The sequence below is a fragment of the Teleopsis dalmanni genome, chromosome 2 (genome assembly GCF_002237135.1).
Source record: "Teleopsis dalmanni isolate 2A chromosome 2, ASM223713v2, whole genome shotgun sequence".
Classification (NCBI taxonomy): Eukaryota; Metazoa; Arthropoda; class Insecta; order Diptera; family Diopsidae; genus Teleopsis; species Teleopsis dalmanni.
In genome coordinates, this window is record NC_051847.1 from 107076223 (window position 1) to 107094209 (window position 17987).

The 17987-nt window shown below is 32.0% G+C and overlaps 2 protein-coding genes across 2 annotated transcripts; one reads left to right on the forward strand and one right to left on the reverse strand.

Annotated features, from left to right (window-relative positions):
* Positions 1-2364: 2364 nt before the first annotated feature.
* Positions 2365-4431, forward strand: LOC119675340 (metabotropic glutamate receptor-like). Its single transcript, XM_038086532.1, has 2 exons — positions 2365-3830; positions 3954-4431. The coding sequence occupies exons 1-2, from the start codon at positions 2455-2457 to the stop codon at positions 4429-4431; spliced, it is 1854 nt and encodes a 617-aa protein (XP_037942460.1). The 5' UTR covers positions 2365-2454.
* Positions 4432-7803: 3372 nt separating this feature from the next.
* Positions 7804-9372, reverse strand: LOC119675342. The gene has a single exon (XM_038086533.1). The coding sequence runs from the start codon at positions 9370-9372 to the stop codon at positions 7804-7806; it is 1569 nt and encodes a 522-aa protein (XP_037942461.1).
* Positions 9373-17987: the final 8615 nt, after the last annotated feature.

A 17987-nucleotide genomic window follows, 5' to 3' on the forward strand; every position in this document is an offset into this window, starting at 1 on the left:
TATAAAAGAAAACTTAAATATTTTTTTTACAAACTGTTAAATTAAATACATTGAATATAAGATTGTTAAAAGAAAACTTCTTGAATGCAAACATTAAAATAAATTAATTTTACAAGAGAATTTAAATGTCAATAATACAGAACTTAAAATATCGTTTGTAAATTAGATGAAAGTATATTGTAATAAAGAGATTTTTTTTAAGAAATAAAAAAATACCAAAGAAAACAAATACCATTGGACACTGTCGAAAAATTACTTATTTAGAAGAAATATCATTCAAAATTAAATACATTGATTATAATTTTTGTTGGTTCACAATATTTCATGTGCAAAGGTGTTTGACCGTTAATTCACACAGTTACAGGTTAATACTCATATGCGGCGAGTGGTTAAGTGGATAAGAAGGATTGAACTAAGGGTTGAAAAGGTGAGCAAGATTCAGGGCTTTAACAGTTACTGAACCTAGGTCGCACGGAGTATAACACACGTAGATTTAACAGTTACGAGTGTCTATACCATAGTGTCGGAAACTGTAGGTGGCTTTTAACAGTAACCTAACGTCTCCGACCCCTGGACGCTTTAACAGTGTACAGGGAAGGGCGTGTTGTCTACGGCCTGTAATACAACACACGTAGCTTTAACAGTCACGTGTGATTGTATTATATCGTGTCGAGTATCGAGAGGGGTTCAGCTGTTTAGAACGGTTTAGTTTACCTCCAATTCAGTCCTTCAGAATTCAACGGCAGTGACAGGGTAAAAGAGAAAACAAATTTCTTGTGAGGACCTTGGACAAGACTGAGTTATCCCAGCTCTAAACGAACCACCAGAAAAGGTTCATTACAAGGGTTCGGAATTTTTAAAAGCTATTCAACAATCTGGTCCACAGATCCAAGTAAGATACTTGATCTTATTAACTTTTTATTTCAAGAAAAGTTTTTAAAGGCTTTATGGAAATTAAGGATGAAGCTGATCTGTGCTCGGATCATTCCCCAATGTTTTTAAATATGTACAGTTCTATACTAAAAAAAGAAAATCCGTATTTTCTGGGTAATAAGTTCACAGACTGGAAGCTTTATAAAACACTTGCGAATCAATTAATGACAAAGCCTGCTATGGTCATAGAATATGAATACCAACTAAATAGCGATATAGAAAAATTTACAGCAAATAAAATAAAGTTTGTTGGAATAGTACTCCCGTTATAATGCAGGTTACTACTGGTTGCAACTATCCCAATGCAATCAAGCAATTATGACCAGATCTCTTGGGGACAAGTCTCTGCTCAATAAACTCTGTAAAAGGTTGAATCAAAGGATAGACATCTTAAACACAATTCATTTAAAACATTTCTGGCCAATTTATCGTGCGAAAAGAATTCACAACAAAAAACCTCAGACGACCACTGACACACTTCTCACCATTAAAGCTTGAAAATAATTGAGCAAAAAGCAATCAGCATAAGGCAGTGGTGTTTTCGGAATATCTTAAAAGTACTTTTACGATAGAAAATGCTGAAGAGCATATATCAGCTAATATAAAACTAGACAAAAAATAAGCAAACCTCCAGCTTCTGCTCAAGAAATAAAAGACATCATTACGTCACCCAAAAAGGTGCTGGATTTGACCTCTTGTTGGTGGTTGGTGTCGAAGTGCAGCCTCGCGTGTCAAAAGATATTTTTCATATTTTAAAGATCCTATTCTGTTTTACCGATATTAATTAAACATTTAATAAATAATAATACAAACATAATAATAAACACATTATTTCCTACACACATATCTATTGCGCCCCGCTCCTTGAGAAACATAGTCATTGAATTTTTTAACCAAAAATAAATATCACCAAATTGTAAATTTCTTGAATGTATTTATGTTTCGGGATTATTGTGTAGGTTTCAATGCACTTCAACATCGAAGAGAACTTTTCTATGATAAATTGGGTTTTGTTCTCAAACCATGTCTGCGAGTTTTGTATGCCATAATTTCATGCATCTTGAAATGCAAATATTTAAAAAAAATATTTCATGTGGTATTATGGGGAAGTCCAAGATCTTCGGATCTAAATCTTATGTTTGATTATGTTGACCATAAACTTCACACAATTCGAAAAACGTTCGTAAGAGATTTATTAATTTTGGGAACAATCTCAACAGTGATTCATTGAGAAAAAATGACAGTTAATACGTTTCAAAAAATTTAGTAATGTAAGATTTTAGTAATTATTTAGTATGTACTTATAGTAATTTTGAGGATATCAAAGTAATCTTTTAAGATACCTTTCGCAACTGTTATGATCAATTTATGTAATTAATTTCATTAGCATTCATTTTTTTCTGATCTAACCATTTATTTTATTAGTTTTCAGATGATGCCATAAATTCATCCGAATGTCTTCCACATAAGGAAAAAGACTGTGCAAGTTATTAATACACTTGGTTATAACAATTTTTTATCATGTGGTGGTTTACATGTATGAGCCGTTGCCTTGATTTTTTATTGCTAAACTTTTTTGTTATTGCATCGGAAATAGATATCGACTTTGCAAAATTAATAGAAAATACAAGCCAGTTAAATAAAGACAATTATAGCACAGATACTCTATTTAGCTATGAAAACGAGTATGTTCGACTAAATCCATATTTTAAGCGAGTTGTAAATGAAGAACAAGTTTTAAATGCATATGGGCAAGAAACGATTTCGGTAAGCTTTTCCGGTGATATTATTCTAGGTGGATTATTTCCAATACATGAGAAAGGAGAAGGAGCACCATGTGGTCGTAAAATATATAACCGTGGAGTTCATCGATTGGAAGCAATGTTATATGCCGTTGATCGGGTAAATAATGATACCAGTCTGCTACCTGGTATCACTATCGGCGTACATATATTAGACACTTGTTCACGAGATACTTATGCACTTAATCAGTCATTACAATTTGTGAGGGCGTCTTTAAACAATTTAGATACATCGGCATTTGAGTGTCCTGATGAAAGTACTCCACGAATGCGTAAAAACGCTTCATCGGGTCCAGTATTTGGAGTTATTGGGGGGTCATACAGTTCAGTATCAATGCAAGTAGCAAATTTATTACGGCTGTTTCATATACCCCAAATATCGCCCGCATCCACCGCAAAGACTTTATCTGATAAAACTCGATTTGATTTGTTTGCACGTACTGTTCCTCCAGACACTTTTCAATCGGTTGCACTTGTGGATATAATTAAATGCTTTAATTGGTCGTATATTTCAACGGTGCATTCAGAAGGTTCATATGGTGAATATGGAATTGAGGCATTTCACAAAGAAGCTTCTGAAAGAAATGTTTGCATTGCAGTTGCAGAAAAAGTACCTAGTAATGCAGATGAAAAAGTATTTGACGCCATTTTATATAAGCTTCAAAAGAAGCCGAATGCGCGAGGAGTAGTATTATTCACAAGAGCAGAAGATGCTCGCAGTATACTAATGGCAGCTAAACGAGCAAATCTAACTCGTCCATTTCACTGGATTGCTAGTGATGGCTGGGGTAAACAGCAGAAATTACTCGATGGATTAGAAGATATTGCTGAAGGATCCATAACTGTTGAATTGCAATCAGAACTAATAGAAGATTTCGATAATTATATGCATAAATTGACACCATACACAAATCAACGTAACCCATGGTTTCGTGAATACTGGGAAGAAATATTTAACTGTGCTTTGAGAAAAACTGCAACACCTTCAGCTAATAACTCAAATAATCTCGACAAATTTCCGCAATCATTTGACAAAGCACTGCAAAACGAAAAGCCAGTGTGTATGGAAGGTTATAAATTATCAGAAAAATATGGGTAATTATTTTAAAATAATTTAAAATTTATATATAGAAAGTAAAACTATTTAAACTAATTTTAAATAGTTTACTTACAGCTATGGTTCACTATGATTTTTACATTTTTTTTCTATTTTAATAGTTATGAACAGGAATCAAAAACACAGTTCGTTATAGATGCTGTTTATGCTTTTGCGCATGCTCTACACAAACTTCATAGTGATTTGTGCTCATCAGTTAAAAATCAGCTTAACGATAGTATGCGTCTTCCCAAACACCATCAAAACAAATCCGTATGGAATCGTAGCAGCCAAACCCTTGCTTGTCCGGAAATGATAAACTACGATGGCAAAGATTTTTATGACAACTACTTGCTAAATGTCTCATTTATCGGTAAAATTAACTTTTTTACTTATATAATAAATTTTAGTGTTGCAGTTTTTCACATTCGTAAAACGATTGTTTATAAATTATTCGCTTTAAATTTTTTACACTATTTTAATGTTCGCCTACCTGCTATTTGTATTTGTTATAATAAATTTGTGTACAATATTTCATCTTCGGTTTTTATAATCATTGTACATAATCTGTTTATGGAACAACAGTTGGATGGAAAATAACATAATACTATGGTAAAGTTGCATGCATTTGGCGATTTTCGTTTGTAGATGATTGTGGTAGACCACAGACTATTCTCATCAAAAACAAACAAAATCCCCAGGGCCTTTTCTTAATTTTTCCTTTTAGTTTTCATTTTACAATAAAATAGGTTTTGATGGCAACAGACGTCATAATTAAATTTTAAATGGTGATTTTTAATTGCCAAAATATACATTTATTTTATTATTATTGAAACTTTCCTGTACAATCAGAATCTAGTATTAGTTTTTAGCTTTAGGTAAATAAAACCCGGATTAGATTCAAATCATACGGGCAATTTTTAGTAAAAAATGTGTGTATTTTAACTAGCTTGTAATAATGTTTTGATCTATGAATTGAAAAAGAATGACAGAAAAGACAATTATATGGAAGTTTAACAAAGGGCTCCACACTTTGCTAATCAATAAAAACACGAATATTTAACAACAACAAACAAACTTTATTTAAATTTTCTAAGAGCGAAATCGGAAACGTTTTCCTTAAACGAATTAAAAAATTGAATATATTTTAAATTGAACTTTACATTTAAAATTCAATTAACTCATAGTCTACTGCGTCGCTACAGTACCCCCCTCCTAGCGACGGAGTTTGGGCGACGGCGCGCTACGCATGAAGAGAAGTTAATACTGTTACTCACGGTAGTCACACAGCTTCGCTGGGAAATGCACTGCTCGGCCAGAACGCGTAACCTTTGAGGAATCGACCCACGGTTTAGGAACCTTCTTCTCGAATGCTTGTTTCCGCTCATGACTGACTACGGACGATGGCGAAAACTGCTTGCTGTCTAATGCGACGGTGCACCTGCTCCCTCTTCTGTTAATTACGAAATTTTTCTCACCTCGTTGCAGTACTTGAAACGGTCCTTCATAAGGCTGTTCCAATGGAGCTCTCACCCGATCGACACGCACGAATATAAACTTGCTGGTTTGCAGATCGCTAGGAACATAGACTGGATGATGTCCATTGTAGTGGCATATTAACCATGACCACACACAATACGTTGTGTGCGGTATTTAATGTGTCATGCCAACCCAAAACTCTCAAATATCAAGCATGACCGAAAAACCTAATTGTCAAATATAAAATAATTTATGAGTCAGAAATTTGACTCGTCTATTTTGTCATTTCTTTATGACAAAATATTTGTATGCATATTTAATTATTTCAATATGCAATTTGACAATTTGGATAGTGGCATGCTAAACACATGAATTTGTGTTAAGTATTTCACAGATCATATTGCAAGCGATTATGCATGCAATATGATTTGTCCTCAATACAGTTGGTTACCAGATGTGTGTCACTGTGAAATAGATATGAATAAATGACCAGTAAGTAAATAAATAATATTTGTAAATTATTATGTACGTCTAATTTGGGTTAACCAATTAGACGTAAGTAAATGTAAGTATCAACCAATAGAATCGATACATAAGATTCTATTGGAAATTAGTTGTAAGAATTGATGTTAGAGTTAAGAAATAAAATTTAATAAAAACATTCTTGTGACAACACGCAAAAAGAACACGTCTATTATCTTGATTTGTAAAAGTTAGAATCCTTTACATGGCGATCCTGCCAAATTGTGAAAGGCAAGGACCAAACTAAAAAACTAAAGAAAAACTTAATTAAATTATAATGTGAATTTTATCCTGCCAAATTGTGAAAGGCAAGGACCAAACTAAAAAAAAAAACTAAAGAGAAAAAATTAATTAAATTATAATGTGAATTTAAAACTTAAAACCTTAAAAATTGAATCATATACCTTAGTGATTTAGTGATTTATATTCAGCAATAAAACTGAAAGTGTACTTAAGAGATCAACATTGCTAATGCAAGGAACAAAACATTGCTAATGTGACTTATTTAACACATAAAAGTTCATAAAAAAAAAAAAAAAATAAATAAATAGTAAAAAACTGTATTCAAAAACAAATTATGTGCATCAGAAATTTTATTCAAACAAATAATATGCATTAGAAATATTATTTAAAAGAAAAAACAAATTATGTGCATCAGAAATTTTATTCAAATAAATAATATGCATTAGAAATATTATTCAAAACCAATAAAATGTTCATCAAAATTTGACAATAATAATAACAAAAATCCAGCATTTCAACTTACAACTTATAATTCAACTTACAATTTCTCTTCAACAATTCCGAAACAGTTTTAAAAGATGGGGTGGTTTTCGAGCGATGAGTATAATACTCAAAACAACCTACAGCAGAAAACGGACGTCACGAACAACTTGAAGAACCAAAATACAACAACATCGACCGGAAAATTCGAGGTAGTAATTATAACATTATTAATAGTATTTATTATTTTGTACATTGCGAATAGAATAAATAATTATATAAAAAAATATGTACATAAACATGTACATACAACTTTAAACACTAGCAATGTATAATTATTAGCTTTATTATAAATGAGTATTGGGCTATCAGTCAGATTTTGTAATTTGGTTTTTTAATAAAAAATTTTTCTTATTATTTTACTTATTTAATATTTATTTCCGACGTTTCGGTTTTTTAAAACCATCATCAGGGAAAAAATTTTAAAACAACTGAATAGAATAAAATTTGTATATAAAAAATATTTTTGACAAATGTTTAAAATAATTACAACGGAGAATATACAATCAGTTTATCTTAAGAATGATTTTTCTAGCAATGCACAGTAAACAACAGAAATATTTTCTATATCTCGCCGCAAATTATATGTGGGTTTAGTCATTATATGTAAGGACTCTAGGGTAAGACGTCGAAACAAGGAAGGTTCAGTATCAATGACTTTCACTGAAGTAAAATCTGGGTAATGATTTACATCAAGAAAGTGTGAGACTAAAGCTGATTGTTTATCCGGATTAATTTGTTTTAGACTATTTTTATGTTGACTTATTCTTTTATGTAATTGATTTTTTGTTTGGCCAATATAGCAGAGTTCACATTTTTGACCATTATTATCAGTTCCAGTGCATGGAATTTCATAGATGCAATTAATAATGTTGTTCGTTTCAATACGATCTTTCAGTTTGGTATATATAGTTTTTTGAATTTGTGCAAATGGTTTAAAGGATATTTTTAAATTGTCTACTTTCCTTTCGATAATCTTAGCAATTTTAACTGATAGGTCATTTATATATATCATCGATCTTCTAATCATAGGAATTTGTATACTCTGCTCATGGTGATTAGTTCTTGAAAGTTGAAAATGTTGACGTACTCGATGTAGTTGACTAACAATAATTTTGCGAGGATAGTTATTATCAGACAAAATGTTGAAAGCTTTATTAATGTTAGTAACGTAAAATTCTTTGTCATTTATAGAAAATATGCGGAAAAAAGGTTGTAAATCACATTCATTTTTTGTTGTCGTGGGTGGTGTGATAAATAGTTAAGAATTTTACCTGAGAATACATCTTTCTGGTACCAGTCAATTGCTAGTTCTCGATTATTTTTCTTAGATATTAATAAATCTAGGTAGGGAAGTTTTCCATTAAATTCATGTTCAACAGTGAATTGTATGCGATTGTGAAATGAATTTAATAATTGTAGAAATTCAAGGATTTTATCTTTTGACCCAATGGTGAAAATATCGTCAACATATTTTAAAACAATTCTAGGTTTAAATGATAATTTGGGAATTGTCACATCAAAGATTTCATTTGTAACAATGTTGGCGATGGTAGGTGAAATATTTGAGCCCATAGCACATCCATTAATTTGTTTGTATATATCTCTTTTAAACAAAAAATATGTCGAATCAATTAGTACAAAATGTATAATTTTTAAAAAAAGGTATTGAGGCATGGTTGTATATTGTTGGATAAGATGCCATTTGGTTTCTAATAGTCTAATCACTAAATCCATTGGAATACTTGGAAAAAGTGAAATCACATCAAAAGAAGCGAGAACTTCATCATTTTCAACAATAATGTTAGTTAATTTTTCTCGAGCTTCTACACTATTTGTGATATCATATTTCTTATGTACAATTTTGCTCAATATGGTGTTCAAATAGATTGCAAGCTGAGATGAAGGGCTGTCAATCGTTGATACAATTGGGCGCAGTGGACGGTTAGATTTATGTACTTTCGGTAATGCATAAATTCTGGGAATAGACACATTGTGTCTAGTCATATGTTGATATTGTGCTTTATCAATAACATTGAGATTAAAGAGCTGTCGAATTAAGTTATTAGATTCAGTTTCTAGTTTATTAAGAGGATTACGTTCAACTTTAATATAAGTAGACTGGTCGTTAAGAATACTTATCATTTTTTCTTCGTATTCGGAGCGTTTAAGTGCAACTGTAGATCCTCCTTTATCAGCTCGGATGATGATAATATGTTTATTTTTACGTAAGAATTGGATACAATCATCATGTGTTTTAGTGATGAACTGTGAAATTATGATGTCTTTGTTATTCCTTGAATATTGGAAATTATTTCTATTAATGTTATTAGACATTAAAATGTTAGTTATACGTGCTCTCATAACATCTCGCTCTTTCTCATCAGAAACTAAACGTATACAATCTTCAATATCACAAATAGTTTGGAAAAGTGGAAAATTATGTTGATGTATTGGTAAGGAAAACTTATTACTCAGAGACAATAACCATTGTATTTCACTGGGAAATTTTATATCTGTAAAATTGAAAAACCAATTCTTACCAATTTTTAAATTATTCTTCTTAAGGAATTCTGACTTGATTTTTTCAAATTTGAATTGCTTTTTTTCATTGAGTTGTGTTATTAACTGAGTTCTATTATTGAATAAAGCAATCCCAAATTGTTTCAATAGATATTGGTTATCAATTAGCAAATATTTTAGAGTATTAAATTCTCTAGTAAAAAATTTAATATTTTGTTTAACTCTGCAAGCCATGTCTTTTATAAAAATATCTAGTAATTTTCTTTGGTAATTGTAGTTCACAATTTCCAATTGTTCAATGCAGTTCTTGTTTAATATTGAATCTCCATGATTATAGTGGATATTTGTGATAAATTTGGGGATGAAACCATAATTACGACAACTAGATAAAAACATTTTAGATGCACTAGATTTAGCTATTTTTTGAGTGATTGTTAGCAATTTACGTGCAATTTTGTTGATCATTGGATTATTCAATGCTCTAAGTTGTTGTACTAGGTCGACAGTTCTCAACAAACAAAAAATCAATTACATAAAAGAATAAGTCAACATAAAAATAGTCTAAAACAAATTAATCCGGATAAACAATCAGCTTTAGTCTCACACTTTCTTGATGTAAATCATTACCCAGATTTTACTTCAGTGAAAGTCATTGATACTGAACCTTCCTTGTCTCGACGTCTTACCCTAGAGTCCTTACATATAATGACTAAACCCACATATAATTTGCGGCGAGATATAGAAAATATTTCTGTTGTTTACTGTGCATTGCTAGAAAAATCATTCTTAAGATAAACTGATTGTATATTCTCCGTTGTAATTATTTAAAACATTTGTCAAAAATATTTTTTATATACAAATTTTATTCTATTCAGTTGTTTTAAAATTTTTTCCTTGATGATGGTTTTAAAAAACCGAAACGTCGGAAATAAATATTAAATAAGTAAAATAATAAGAAAAATTTTTTATTAAAAAACCAAATTACAAAATCTGACTGATAGCCCAATACTCATTTATAATAAAGCTAATTAAAAAAAGTCAGCATATATGAAATGTATAATTATTATTAACTATTGTCAACACAATAACTATTATCAAAATTAATTATTATCAATACAATAAACTATTAATATATTTTCACTACATCTAAATGATTATTATAATTATATCGATTTAAAAATAAATATATTACCATTTAATAAATTAAATATAAAAATACAATGTAAAAACAAAAAAAATATATATATATACAAAATTTTTTTATTTTTTCTATGAAGAATATAATTTGTGTTTTTCCTTCGAAACTTGAAAATTAATATATATGTATAGTTTCATTACCAACATTCATAATTACTTCGTTACTTTAAACGTGTTCCACTCTTTCCTTGATCTTTACTGATTCGTTTGACCATAAACGTACTTAAAATATTTTATATACTTCTTTTTTTTTATGGAAGATATCGCTACTTATATAAGCGAGGTACAAACTACTTTAAAGAACGCTAAAAAGGCTAGTGTTAGAGGGTATACGAAACCCACTTTAGCTATCAAGTTAGATAGATTAGACTATCTAAAGAATCGTGTTGAATCAATTCATATAACTAAAAACTTAGAAGAGGCTTCAGTTTTAAAAGAAGTTTTCTTTGAAAAATATATACAAGCGAGAAAATATCTGGTAAAAATGACTACACCTGAAGTAGCCACTAACCAAGTAGTTAATACACCTTTAGACTTTAACAATAGTACGACGAATAGAATGACGACATACGACGCGGTGATAGAGAGCGTAGAGAAACTCCTTCCTACGTTCACAGGAAAGATAGAGGATTTAAATTCTTTTCTAAGGAGGTTACAGTTTTATGCAAAAAAAATAAGAGACGAGGATAAACAGGAATTCTTAGAACACATTGTGGAGTGCAAACTACACCACAATGTAAGGTTACGAGTTTCACCGATAGGTTTTCCAAATTCAGTGGAACTATTGGTAGAAAAACTAAAGTCTACATATATACCAAAGGACACAGTGCCAACGCTTCTACAAAAGATAGCTGAAACCAGACAAGGCCACAACCAATCAATCACAGATTATAGTGATAGAATTGCCAAACTATTATCTGATCTGAATACGGCGTCTTTACTAAAGAGGAATTACAACGTAAATTCTCCACAAGCGGAAGGAATGTTAGCCACGAACGAAGAGAACGCATTACTGGCATATAAAAAAGGCCTCAATGCTACGTACTCGCAGGCAGTACAAATGGCGCAACCAAAGACTTTCCAACAAGCAAGGAAATAGCAGAAAGTTTAATTTTTCCTGAGCAGAATCAACGGATGCTGTATTACCGAGGTAATAACCCCAATAACAACAATAGAATAAATAGAAATAATAGTAGACAAAATAACAACAATTCCCGTTTTAACAACAGAAATTCAAATAATAACAGTGGTCAAAGAAACCACTATAACAATATTAGTAATAACTCAAATAACAGAAGTTATTACAACAATAATAATAATAACAATAATGGTCATAGAAACCAACGTTACAACAACAGTAACACGTATCGACTTAATACCCAAAGAAATCAAAATCATCAAAATAATATCAATATCCAGAGACAAGGTAATAACAACATTAGAAGCAGTAACAGATACAACGGTTACAATGAAAGAAATATTCGTTTAATGGCAGTGCAGGAAAACTACAATCCACCAGAGGGAAACCAGTAGAATTCACCTCTGGTAAAATAAGAAAAAACATCTACACATTTAATCCTAACATATCCAACCACATAAAAATTCGATGCAAAGATGCTGACACTGACATTAAATTATTAATCGACACAGGAGCAGATGTGTCAATAATTAAAAATAGATTTGACTTAGCCTACGACTCAAGTAAAACATGTGTATTATTCGGTATCACCAACGATTGCAGAAATTCCCTAGGCATCACGAATCTTCAGATGGAATTTGAAGATATAACAATACAACACAAATTTTCGGTAGTAGAAAATGACTTCCCAATTGAGGTGGATGGCATCATCGGTAGAGATTTCTTAACAAAGTTTAAATGTAATATTGACTATTATACCTTTTCATTAACAGTTACCAATAAAGGACAGCAAATAACAGTGCCAATATGTTGTAAACCAATTGTTCTACAAGCAAGGTCAGAACATATACTCCCCATAGACTTATATTTTGATGAAGATACATTGTTAATTTCTCAAGAAATTGACAAAGGTGTTTTCAATGCAAATACAATACTTCCAGCCAGAGGAAACTGTCACATTCGAATTCTAAACACGAATGAACATAGTGTTACCCTTAGTATGCTAAAATTTGAAACCCGCCCACTAAATAATTACTATAAAGTTAATAAAAACTCTTTTAATAAACATGACGAACTGCGTCTACAAAACCTTTTAAACAAGCTACAACTAGGAACTCAACATAACAAATGTGATGATGAATTACTAGTGTCATTAGTAACTAAATACCAACACATATTTTTAAGGGAAGGAGAACAAATCTCCTGCAACAATTTTTACACGGAACATATTTCTACTGAAGACGATGTCCCAACATACATAAAAAATTACAGATTACCTCAAAGTCACAATGATGTTATCAAATCGCAAGTTCAAAAACTACTTGACGATGATATCATACAACCTTCCAAAAGCCCCTACAATTCACCGATTTTACTTGTACCAAAGAAATCATCGGACGACGAAAAGAAGTGGAGACTCGTAATTGATTATAGAAAACTAAAAAACAAAATAGTAAATGACAAATTCCCTCTCACACGTCTAGAAGACATACTTGATTTGCTTGGAAAAGCAAGATACTTCTCAACTTTGGATATGACTAGTTCATTCCATCAAATTCCAATAGATGAAGAATCAAGGCAAAAAACTGCATTTTCAACCATCAATGGTCATTATGAATTTAAAAGACTACCTTTTGGTCTTAAAATAAGTTCAAATAGTTTTCAACGCATGCTAACGCTAGCGTTAACAGGCCTTGAAAATGAAGCATTTTTGTATGTCGATGATATTATTGTTTTCGGCAACAGCCTAAAACACCACAATATTAATCTAGAAAAAGTCTTTAAAAGACTAAGTGATTATAATTTAAAACTAAATCCTGAAAAATGCAACTTTCTAAAACACGAAGTTACATATTTAGGACATTTAATCACTGAACATGGCGTTAAAACAGACCCAGCCAAATACAAAGTCATTCAAAGTTATCCTAAACCTACAAATGTAGATGAAGTTAGGAGATACATTGCTTTCTGTAATTATTACAGACGTTTTATCAAAGATTTTGCGTCAATAGCGAAACCTCTAAATATGCTATTGAGAAAGAATCAGAAATTTATATGGAATACTGAGTGCGACATAGCATTCGAAAGTCTCAAATCGATTTTAATGAGTCCCCCAATATTGAAATACCCAGATTTCAATAAACCGTTCATAATAACAACGGATGCTTCTGACTATGCACTTGGTGCAGTTCTATCTCAAGGTAACATTGGTTCAGATTTGCCAATTTGTTATGCAAGCAAAGCCTTACAAAAACATGACTTAAATAAACCAGTCATTGAAAAGGAACTACTTGCAATACATTGGGCAATAAACTATTTCAGACCATACGTGTATGGCAAACACTTTTACGTTGTTACTGACCACAGACCCTTGATTTCATTATTTGTCCACAAGAATCCTTCTTCAAAAATGACAAGGATTCGGATCGATTTAGCAGACTATGATTTTGAGATAATATATAAAAAAGGAAAGATTAACACTAATGCTGATGCCCTGTCTAGAATTAGAATAGACAGTAACATTTTAAGGAATTTAATACCTACAACCGAAGACAAGATGTCCAGCCATAAATTGAATAATCCGGATGAAGACGAAGAAACGATATGTCATGTAAAAGAAAAAGCTAAAATATGTATAACGACTAGAAGTAAAGCGCGCGCCGCAGCAGCCACTGGTAGCTCTGCCAATAAAACTACCGAAATGAATACACAAAAAGAGGCAAAACCAATTGAGCCTGATCAACTCTATTGTTGGGATTGCACTTCTATTAGTGATATTCGAGGTATGAAAACACTGCAGTTTAAAATTATAGGTAAAGATAAAGATGAATTCATAAGATACGATGACAAAAAAGTCACAGTGGAATTACGCGAAATACCTCCGAAGCCGATTTCGATTATGGTGAAGCTGATTTCCGAACTAGAAAGAATAAAAATAACAATGCTAGCGCTTAGCGATGAAGATATTATAATTACATCCATGGATAAAAAAGAATTCAAAGATATGATAAATGAGTTGCAACGAAAAAATAAAAACAAAGAAAAACTGAAAATAGTATTATACAAGAAACCAGTAAACATAGCTGACATCATGACAAAATATAGATTAATTGAAGAATTTCATAATAATCCTATTAGCGGACATCTAGGAGTACGAAAAACTTTCATAAAATTGAAACAGAAATATACTTGGAGAAAAATGAAACAAATGATGCACAAATTCATCACTACATGTGAAAAATGTCAAAAAAACAAACAAACTAAACATAGCAAAGAACAACTTCAAATTACTTCAACCCCATATACCGCTTTCGAAAGAATACAAATTGACACAGTCGGACCCCTGAGACCATCAAACGGTTACAGGTACATATTAACAATGCAATGTGAACTTAGCAGGTTCATAATTGCACAATCAATAGTAAACAAAGATGCTAAAACAATAGCTACAACACTGGTAGAACAATTAATATTAAAATTTGGTTCATTCAAAACTCTAAAGTCCGATAGAGGCACAGAATTCTTGAATGAACTAATAACGAAAGTAACAGAGCTAATGGGCATAAAACAAGTTTTTTCGACACCATACCACCACGAGACAGTTGGTTTAGTAGAAAGAAACCATCGCGTCCTGAACGAATATTTATTAAATTTTGCACAAGATGACGACTGGGATAAGTGGATACCATATTATACATTCGCGTATAACACAACGCCCCATGTCGATACACACTATACACCTCACGAACTAATATTTGGTAAACTACCAGCATTACCAAATGAACAATTAAACAATAGTCAAGGAATATTTAATCTAGATAATTATGCCAATGAGTTAAAAGCAAGATTAAGGTTATCACTTGATAGAGCGAGAAAGTTAAGCATAGACGCAAAAGTTAGACGTAAGGATATTTCTAAAAAAAATAGCAATCCAATCATTTTAAAAGTAGGAGATGAGGTACTAATAAAAACAAACAGAACTAGAAAGAGTACAAGCCCTTATACAGGTCCCTACAAAGTTACAAGAATAGAAAACAGTAATGTTGATATCCAGGTTGGAAATGAAACGAAAACTCTACATAAAAATAACACGAAGTTATTCAAAAGAAAATGAAGTAAAAATATATACATATATATTTTTTTATTAAAATAAAATTTACAATTTAAGTATAACATTACAATATTGTCTTATTATTAAATACATATACAATTTAAATTAACTTTAAAACTATTAGATATTTTAACAAATTTTATAATGTTAATGAAATAATTATAACGAATTACATAATTATGCTATATACATATATACTTACTATGTTATAATATATCAAAATATATCTACATAAATAAAGCGTATGATTTATTTATTAAGTCCTAAAATTTAAGAACTAAACATATGCTACTTAACATACATATGTTATGCCAAATTTGTAATTTAAGGTCATGGTCAATTCAAAAAGATAAATAAATAAAACAAATAATATTTTTAAAAATTTTTCTGTTTAACTTTTGTTCAAAAATAAAAATTTTTCTTAAAGGGTGAGGGTGTAGTGGCATATTAACCATGACCACACACAATACGTTGTGTGCGGTATTTAATGTGTCATGCCAACCCAAAACTCTCAAATATCAAGCATGACCGAAAAACCTAATTGTCAAATATAAAATAATTTATGAGTCAGAAATTTGACTCGTCTATTTTGTCATTTCTTTATGACAAAATATTTGTATGCATATTTAATTATTTCAATATGCAATTTGACAATTTGGATAGTGGCATGCTAAACACATGAATTTGTGTTAAGTATTTCACAGATCATATTGCAAGCGATTATGCATGCAATATGATTTGTCCTCAATACAGTTGGTTACCAGATTTGTGTCACTGTGAAATAGATATGAATAAATGACCAGTAAGTAAATAAATAATATTTGTAAATTATTATGTACGTCTAATTTGGGTTAACCAATTAGACGTAAGTAAATGTAAGTATCAACCAATAGAATCGATACATAAGAATTGATGTTAGTTGTAAGAATTGATGTTAGAGTTAAGAAATAAAATTTAATAAAAACAGTCTTGTGACAACACGCAAAAAGAACACGTCTATTATCTTGATTTGTAAAAGTTAGAATCCTTTACACCATGTCTGCTGCCGTTGATTGTCTTCAGCTGAGCCAATGCTTTACGAAGTATTGAAACGAAATCGGTTTCACCTGGTTTATGGCATTTCTGTAACAATAGCTGTCCAGGAACACGTAACGGGTTTCCCTACAACATTTCAGTGGAACTGACGCCTAGATCTTTCTTTGGGGTAGTCCGCAACCCCAGCAGAATCAATGGGAGAGTGCGCGTCCAGTCATTAGAGTTATGGCAACGCAAAGCAGCTTTCAGCGTCCTATGCATACGTTCAACCATCCCATTCGCTTGAGGTGACATGCTGTCGTGTGAATGTGCTTGATACCCAATAGTCTGGACAACTCTCGGAAGATCGTTGATTCAAACTGACGTCCTAAATCTGTGGTGATAATGTGAGGAACGCCGTAATGTGCTACCCATCCTTCGACAAACGCGCCGGCGATGACTTCGGTCGTCATGTTTGATACCGGAACCACCACGGGCCACCGTGAAAAACGGTCCATGCACGTCACACAGTATCTTTTACCCTGCGACAATGGTAGTGTCCGATGATGTTCATATGCACATGTTGGAAACGCTTATCTACGCCTGCGAAACAGCCTATAGGTGTCTTGGTGTACCGGTTAACTTTGGACAATTGGCATGCGATACAATTCTTGACAAACTCGGCTGCGTCCTTTGCTAAACCTGGCCAGACGAAACCTGCTTGAATCAGTTCTTACGCCTGGATGCGCTAAGCTGTGTAGCTTTGTCATCACTAACTTACGACAACTGGCTGGAACGAACGGTCGCACAACACCTTTGGAAATGTCGCAAAATACCTCAGTATTATAGATAGGTAACTTATACGCAACGAGCTTCAAAGATGTGTCGGCTTGATGTTCACGTAATGCATGCAACTCGTCATCTGATACTTGAGCCTTAGCTATCAAGTCCACTTCTGTTGCCTCAAATTCAATTTGAGCAATACGCGAAAGTGTATCGGCCACGCAATTATCTGTACCAGATATATGACGGATGTCAGTGGAGAATTGGCTTATGAATTCCAACTGCCTAACGCGGCGTGGCGAAGTCTTCTCGCTGTTCTGCTTGAACGCAAACGTGAGCGGTTTATGATCAGTCAGAATGGTGAAATCGCGCCCTTCGAGTGCGTACTTGAAATGCTATATAGCTTGAGCGATGGCAGTAAGCTCTCTGTCGTAAGCGCTGTATTTTAATTGCGCCGTATTCAACGCCTTCGAATAAAATGCCAAAGGTTGCGACTTGCCTTATACAATCTGCTGCAAAACAGTACCAACTGCTGTATCGGACGCATCAGTGGTCAACGTCAGCTGAGAATCCGATGCCATGAAGTTGAGAATTGTAGCATGTGCT

Excerpts from the sequence above, each read along its gene's own strand:
- LOC119675340 (XM_038086532.1), top strand. The coding sequence starts at position 2,455 with ATGTGGTGGTTTACATGTATGAGCCGTTGCCTTGATTTTTTATTGCTA. Across the intron at positions 3,831-3,953 it reads AAATTATCAGAAAAATATGG|TTATGAACAGGAATCAAAAA; the intron begins GTAATTATTTTA and ends CTATTTTAATAG.
- LOC119675342 (XM_038086533.1), bottom strand. The coding sequence starts at position 9,372 with ATGGCTTGCAGAGTTAAACAAAATATTAAATTTTTTACTAGAGAATTT.